We start from the raw sequence: 7,895 nt of genomic DNA, 5'->3' as shown, positions 1-7,895 counted from the left end.
TCCTTAAAAAACTAAAAATAGAATTACCATATGACCCAGCATTCCCACTACTGGGCATATACCCAGAGAAAACCATAATTCAAAAAGACACATGCACCCCAATGTTCACTGCAGCACTATTTACAATAGCCAGGTCATGGAAGCATCCTAAATGTCCATCGACAGATGAATGGATACAGAAGATGGACACATATATACAATGGAATATTACTCAGCCATAAAAAGGAACAAAACTGGGTCATTTGTAGAGATGTGGATGGACCTAGAGACTGTCATACCGAGTGAAGTAAGTCAGAAAGAGCAAAACAAGTATCGTATATTAACACATATGTGGAATCTAGAAAAATGGTACAGATGAACTGGTTTGCAAGGCAGAAATAGAGACACAGATGTAGAGAACAAACGTATGGACACCAAGGGGGGACAGCAGGGGCGGGGTGGTGGTGGGATGAATTGGGAGATTGGGATTGACATATATATACTAATATGTATAAAATAGATAATTAATAAGAACCTGCTGTATAAAAAATAAATAAAATTAAAAAAAAACAGAAACAAAAAAAACTTGACCTTCGGCAAGTTATCTAATCTAAGCCTCAGTTTCCCTACCTGTAAATGAGGGTAATAGTAATACCAACCTGTAAGGTAGTTGTGAGGATTAAATAAGGAAATTAATATTTGAAAATGGCCAGACGTGGCACGATGCCTGGCATACTTCCCACCCCTACTTGATCTATTTATTCTTTCTGCCTGTATTCTTCTCCTGACCTCAATATAGTAGATGCTTGTCCCATCTCAGCTAAGGATAGAGTTCAAGTTTTTGAGCACAGGAATACCCTTGGAAATAACAATATCTGAGGAGCTGGGAGTCCCAGGTTCTGGTTCAGAGTATACCATCATCTACATTCAAGGCACTTAATCTCTCTGGGCTTTGGTTTACTTATTAATAAAATGAAATATATCATCTCAAATGTTTCTTCTGTTTCTAAAATACTATGTGTATTAGGTGATGTGCCTTTGTTGCAAGCAATAAAACAACCCTAGGTGACTTAATTTTTTAAAAATATTTTTTCTCCTCTGTAAGAGAAGTCTCTTAGAAGTCTCAGCTTTTTGCTTCACCACCTTATATACCACCTCCCCATCTTGTCTTCTTTTTAGGTCTGTGGAGCCCTGGAACGCTCCCACTCTCCATCCCTGAAGCTGACCCCTGCCCCAAGCATCCACCCTAACCTCCAAGCCTATCTTCAAGGCAACACCCAGGTCTCTCGAAAGAAACTTCTGCCTCTGCTCCAGGAAGCCCTGTCAGCATATTTTGACTCCACGAACATCGCTTCAGGACAGCCTGAGACAGAGGGTGTGTCCAGGGAGCAGGTAGACAAGGAATTGGACAGGGCAGTTAACTCCCTGATTCCTGGACTGAGTCAAGATGAGGAGGAGCCTCCACTGCCCCCCACACCCATGAACAGCCTGGTGGATGAGTGCCCTCTGGATCAGGGGCTGCCTAAATTCTCAGCTGAGGTCATCTTTGAGAAATGTAGTCAGATCTCACTGTCAGAATCTACCACTGCCTCCCGGTCTGAGAAATGACTGCTGGGAGGGGAGGGGGAAGTGAGAGAGGTTGCTTGAACCACCCTGAATGCATGTTTTGAGATGTTTCAGCAATTTTGTCTTCATTGTTCCAGGATCTGGTATACTGTTCTCATAAACCTAGGAGGAGAAAGAAGTAAAAGAAAGCTGAGCTGGCTTTCTACCTTTTCCCCACAGTCTCTACCAATCAAACAAATTTTATTATTTAATTTAACTCTTTAAATCTGCTCTGACTCTCCTCTATTTCATTTGCCAGGGTCATGATGTGATAACATACACAGTTCCAGCAGAGTGGCACAGAAAGAATGTGTACCCCAAAAGTGCCCTAAGTCAGGCTTTTTAACAGAACCAGTATTTCTTATGGAACCAAACATTCATTGTCTCCAGTGTTCATTTATTCTCTTATGAATTCAAGTATTTATTGAACACAATACCTACTTTTAGCTTCTTCCAGTTTTTAGCCTTTAGTTGATTTTCACCTCCATGACTCCTCTTTCTGCCCCCAATTAGGTGATGGTGTCTGATTCCCAGTTTGCTAAATTTCTATTCTGAGCTTATTGTGACTGTTTCGGGATTGTTTGGGAGCAGATTGGAGGCCATTATCTTCTGTCCTGATCAGCTGGCCTGACTCTCAGTTTCTTTGGATCCCTCTGACTCAGAGCCACAGGGACCCTGAAAATACTCAGAAGACCCATGGTTCTTGAGAGTTCAGGAGACCCCTGGGAAAGCCTTAAGACCTCATGGGCACTCTTCGCAAAAGACAGTAGAACTACAATGAGACCCCGGCTCTGTCGATTTCTTATACATCTAATTTTCTCCTTGGGCATAGTAGAAGGAAACATGGAGTTCATACCGAGTGCCATAAACTGTGTGTCTTTTGTCCAGACACTCACTCCTCTAGATCTCATTTCCCTGTCTGCAAAACTGATGTTCCCTGGTTTCTCTGATCTGCCTGTTGCCACACCGTCCTTTCTTGCCTCTGCTTCTCTGGTTTTTTGTTAGTTTCTTTGTTTCTGTTTCCCTGGGAATGCTCAGGGTCACTGAATTGTCTGTTTATTTGTGATTGTACCAAGGTACTCAGCCTCATGTAGCATGTACAGGGGTATGATTCATACCATAGTGACCCAGCAAAGAGCTCCCTTCCACTGACTTGTTCTGCATGTGTAGAGTCTCCCTTTTCTCTTCAGACCAACCTGTTCCCCCTTTTTCTACCCCACAGCTCTGTTCCCTGTAAGTTTTCAACAGTTTCGCTGAACAGTGGGGTATGTGATGGTTTTGGCATGATGTCTTTATATGAGGGAAACTGACTTCACTTTGAGGGGATGTTTGTAGCCGTTGGAAGGTAAAATAGTGACGTGATTACTGAACCAAAGGAATTTATGTTTTGTAACTTGGGTACTTTTATTTTGCATTTTGTTAAAGTATTAAATACTTTTTTCCTGTTTGGGGCCTTATTGTCTCTTTTTACAACTATAATCAGGCCTTTCCCTCTGATAATTGTTTTAACCTCCTCAAGATTCAATTCCCTTCTTTCTGCTGTACTTACTGTCTTCCTTCTGGTGACTCTTTTTGGGAATAAGGAGCAACAGTCTTATGTCTCCCCTCATCCTCAGCCTTTCCTTTAATTTGTTTCTTCCAGAACCCTCTTTATAACATACTTCTGTGTCCTTGATTTTGCTTATGCTTGAAAAGTAGGCCCACGATAGTCTTAAAACTAAAATGGTTTCTACCATTACCTCTTTTTTTTTTTTTAAAGCAGCTTCCTGAAGGTTTTAAGGAGTCTAGAAAATTGCCTTCCTCGACTCACCCAAGACTAGCCACTTTAGAATATGTAGTCTCCTCCCCAGAACCCGCCCCAATAGGCATGTTTTCTCTTTTGTGCAAACCTGCTTCTTGGGAAGGGAGGTGGCAAAACCTGTTTGAAGGTGAGGTTACTTACCTCCCTTCCACCCTTCCCTCCTCCTTGGAGGCAAGAGCAACAACAGCTGAGACAGAGAAAAAGGGGATACAGAAGTGTTGGGGAGCTGAGACTTCCCGCTCCCCGACAACTCCAAGTGTTTAAAGGCGACAGGAAGACCTCTGAAGATGGGAACTATACAAGAGGCAGGAGAAAAGACATTGGATCTCGGGTAAGGAAGACGCTGGCTAACTTGATTGGAAACAAGGAGTGAATAGTCTTAAGGGACTTTCCCACCATCCAGCTCTTTCCAAGTCAAATCTCGGGTTCCTAGAGGAGATAAGGCTGTAAGAGAATTAATTTGCAGAGAAGGGATGGAGGTGGCTTTAGGTAGGAAATATCAGTAAGGTATGGGAATTAGGGAAAAAGGGATTCCAGGATAATTCCCTATTGCTTTTTTTTTTTTTAAGGAAGTTTCTATGTTTTGTTTTTGATAAATCTGCCCCGTTTTCTGCTTTCTAATACCCACCCTCCAGAATGGCCATCAGGAAAGCTGACCTAGAACTAAGTTAAGGTCCAGGTTCTCCTTCCCAGCAAATCTCTCTTCCTCCTTACCTTCTTCCCCTACCCCTCCACCGTGGTTTCCCCTCACCACTCCCTAGTGTGGTGGAGGAAAGGCAGGCCTGACTAGGTGACATCTTCCCCAACTTTGCCCAGTGACAGCTGGGCAGGTCTGTTGGGTTCCAGACAACTGTAATGTGAAATACCTCTCACCCCTACTGTGCAGGTGGAGCAGCTGCCAACAGGTAAAAATAATTAGCTTTACCTTCCATGCCTCCTCTGCTCCTAAACCCAACAGTAGGGGTGATGGCTTTCTAACAAGTGGTGAAGGTGGTAGAAACATCTAGGAGGCAAGAGATCTGACTTCTTTTTAAGGCCTGCCCTCTGCTCTGTACCTTCATTACTGCTCTTCATTCCAGTCCCCTTAAGACACTGCCTAGTTTGTCTCATAATAATCTTTTTTTTCTGGGAGACTATCTATAGGGTCAGGGAGAATGCAGAAACAGCAGTACTAGGAGCATCCTTGAGACTTGGGGGACTGGAGCTGAAGGAAGACTGGCAGGATGAAGAACTCCCTAGGTGAGGAAGTATGAGCAAGGCTGGGAAAAGGGAGGGCTGGTCACAAATGGAGGGCAGCGATGGTAAACTGGGACTTGAAGGAAAGAGGTGGGGAAAAGAAAGAAGAGGTGATAACATCATGGCGGGGAGACGGAATTGATAAGTTGATACCAGCTTAATACCTTTAGCCTATATTTCTTCCCCCTTTTCATCTTTTCCCCTCTAGATTGCTTCCTGAAGAGGCTGACCCTTCTGGAGATCCTCATAATCCTGAAAGAGACTCACAGGCAGGTAGGTAAATTAGAACCCAGGCCTCCCTGATTCTAGTCCACAGAAGGGTTATATGCCACCCTGTCCCTTGCGGTTCTACTTCCCAAATGTCCCGTGTTAGTCCTTCTTTAGAATTTACCCCGTATTATCACTTACATAGACAGGAATTCTAACATCCCCCACCAACACAAACCCATCTTTCTCTTCTTTTTTTTTTCCCTCCTCCAACCTCAGGAACCCCCAGTACTTTAGCCCTGTGTGGCCAGCGCCCCATGCGTAAGCGTCTTTGTGCCCCAGAGTTGCGACTGAATCTGACTAAGGGGCCTGGAGATAACGGAGCTTCTCCCACCCACTCTGTTCCTTCCTCTCCTGAGGGCAGTTCTGACCTGGAGGTAGACGAGTTGGAGACACCTTCAGACTCGGAGCAGCTGGACAGTGGACATGAATTTGAATGGGAAGGTGGGAAAGAAAGCTGAAGACTGAGCTGGTAGAAGTAGAGGCCCATGTTAAAAAAAGCTCAGGATGGATTTAATGGGACTGAAGTTAGAACTAATAAGGTGGGGACCAAGGGGTAAGACCAGCAAAATTTCCTCAGAATGGAAAGGTAGAGCTTCTTGGTCCAATGTGAGAGTAGTCAGTATAGGGGGAGGAGGGGGCACTTCATTTATTGAGGGAAATTTTATTGAATAACTGTTATATTGCTATCATTGAGCGAGAACTGAGTTATAAAGATGTATAAGATAATCCCTACCCTCAGGGAATTCTCTGTTTAGTATGAAATAAACATATATACAAATAAGTGCAGTTAAAGGTTATGATCTACATGTGTATAGGGTACAGTGTAAGCAGGGAGAGAAGGCAAAGGTGACTTCCACCTGAGAGGTGTTAAGGAAGCCTTCACAGAGGATGCCATTCTGAGCTTATCAGGTAGTTGGAGAGGCATTCTAGGTGGAAGAAGCAAATTGGGCAATAGCATGGCATGGTGGGGAATTCAGAGTATTAAGTATGACTATTTAGGTATTAAGGAAAACTTTGTTTCTTCTCTACTCACAGCACTTTTGACACCAAATGTATGGGTTTTCCCCACACCAACCAATTCTCCAACTCTCCAGACACAAATTGGGTGTCCTACAATTCAGTCACGACACTTAACTGGAGTTAGCACAGACACCACAGGTTAAGGGCTCACCCATAAGACTGCCCCAGACTTCAGACACCAATCACACGTCCAGGTTGTCACCTGTGCTTCTGACCGACAGGCGATAAATCAGAGGTGCCTGCCACCCCCTCCTCAGGTTTGATAATTTGCTAAAACAGCTCACAGAACTTGGGAAAACAGTTTACTTATTAGATTACAGGTTTATTATAAGGGGATACAGATCAGGAACAGCCAGAAGAAAGAAATACATAGGACAAGTTATGTGAAAGGGGGTGTGGAGGTCCGTGGGTGCACCACCCTCCCAGCACCTCCATGTGTTCACCAACCCAGAACCTCTCAGAACCCCTTCAGTTAGGGTTTTTTTATGGAGGCTTCATATGTAGGTATGATTGATTAAATCACTGACCATTAGTGATTTAGCACAACCTCCAGTCTCTCTCCCCTCCTCAGAGGTCAGAGGGTAAAAGTTCCAAACCTCTAATTATGTGGTTGGTTGGCCTGGCAACCCGCCACTCATCCACAGAAGTTTTCCAAAGTCACCTCATTAACATAAACTTCTGTGGTTGAAAGGGGCTTGTTATGAATAGGAAAAGATACGTCTTTTACCTTTATCATCAGGAGCTGTTTTAGAAGCCAGGAACAAAACCAAAATATATATTATTATATCACAGAATATAATATATATTCTGTGGCTGGGAGGTGAAGAGAGAATGACAAAAGACTGTGTTAACTAGGCAAGGGTCAAATCATGGAGGTCCTTGCTGCCACACTGAGTTTAGATTTTATCCTGTAGGCAATGGGGAGTCCCTTGAATGGTTTTAATCAAGGGACTAACATGATCAGATTTGATGGCTTTCAAAAGATTGAAAACAACCTAAAGGTCCATAAATAAGATGTTAGTTCTACAATATTACAGTACATCCATACCATGGAATACTAAATACTAGGCACTATTTTTTAAGATGAAGCAGTTCTTTTTATTGCTATGGAAAGATCATGCAAAATTAGTGAGTATAGTATATTGTATTTTATGTATATTGCCATTTGAGTGAAAAAGGGAGAGAAGAAAAGAAAGCTTGCTCTAGCAGTGGTGTAAAGGGTAGAATGGAGGAAAACAGACAAGAGGCAGGGAGACGAATTAGGAGGCTAGTACTAAGGCCAGATGAGAAAGGCTCAGAACCTGTACCGGGACACTAATAGTGGAAAGAATGATAAAAGGATATAATGGAGATAGATGGAGGAGGATCTGGGGTCCTGTTGGCTTGACGGCTGGTAGAGAAGAAAGAGTCTTGGATGACAAAGAGTTTTCTCTCTCAGGCAACTAGATGGATGGTGTCATTCATCAATAAAGAATATGAAAGAGAGGAGGAAGAGAATGAGTTTGAGTTGCACTTGGAGTCTGGTGACTTGGAGATGACAGAGAAACACAAAATAGTGATGTCCACTCTAGGCATTTAGGGATATGGGTCTGGTGGTAGAAGAGAAGTCTGGGTTAGAAAGGAATCATCGCCTTACTGGCAGTAATTGAAGACATGGGAATAAATGAGCTTACCCAAGGAAGGAAAAGCATGGGCAGAAAGAATCTGGAAACATGGCAAGGGCCATCAACCTACCATAGTGTAAGTTTACCTCCAGACCATTGTCTAGTGAAAAAGTGAAGATAATGAGTCACAGGAAAGAGAAACCAGCAAGGGGTTGGGTTGATTGGACAAACTAGGGCTAGAGTCATGGGTAAAAAATGAGGAATTAGATGTTGAGGAATAAACTCTAAGAATCTGAACTTACAAGATACTGAAGTTTGGGGCTTCCCTGGTGGCGCAGTGGTTGCGCGTCCGCCTGCCGATGCAGGGGAACCGGGTTCGC

General features: G+C 43.4%; 2 protein-coding genes across 6 annotated transcripts in view; both read left to right on the top strand.

The window, feature by feature from the left end:
* The window catches only part of PRUNE1 (prune exopolyphosphatase 1), a 16,991-nt gene extending 13,960 nt beyond the window's left edge, over positions 1 to 3,031 (top strand). Inside the window, exon 2 of the mRNA XM_028488865.2 lies at positions 1,159 to 3,031. Coding sequence (XP_028344666.1) covers positions 1,159 to 1,587 — 429 coding nt within the window. The 3' untranslated portion in view covers positions 1,588 to 3,031. The remainder of the gene's footprint in view (positions 1 to 1,158) is intronic.
* Positions 3,032 to 3,536: 505 nt separating this feature from the next.
* The window catches only part of BNIPL (BCL2 interacting protein like), a 7,714-nt gene continuing 3,355 nt past the window's right edge, over positions 3,537 to 7,895 (top strand). The window contains exons 1-4 of one of the 5 annotated variants that reach the window (XM_007130438.3): positions 3,537 to 3,716; positions 4,529 to 4,624; positions 4,830 to 4,894; positions 5,108 to 5,332. In XM_007130438.3, coding sequence (XP_007130500.2) covers positions 3,673 to 3,716; positions 4,529 to 4,624; positions 4,830 to 4,894; positions 5,108 to 5,332 — 430 coding nt within the window. In that variant the 5' untranslated portion in view covers positions 3,537 to 3,672. Of the gene's footprint in view, positions 3,717 to 4,517; positions 4,625 to 4,829; positions 4,895 to 5,107; positions 5,333 to 7,895 lie in introns of all 5 variants that reach the window. The other 4 variants (XM_055084334.1, XM_055084333.1, XM_055084335.1 and 1 more) reach the window with 4 other exon arrangements.

Source organism: Physeter macrocephalus, chromosome 4, assembly GCF_002837175.3.
Source record: "Physeter macrocephalus isolate SW-GA chromosome 4, ASM283717v5, whole genome shotgun sequence".
Classification (NCBI taxonomy): Eukaryota; Metazoa; Chordata; class Mammalia; order Artiodactyla; family Physeteridae; genus Physeter; species Physeter macrocephalus.
The sequence above is the reverse complement of the archived record's forward strand: the minus strand, read 5'-3'. Positions and strand labels throughout refer to the sequence as shown.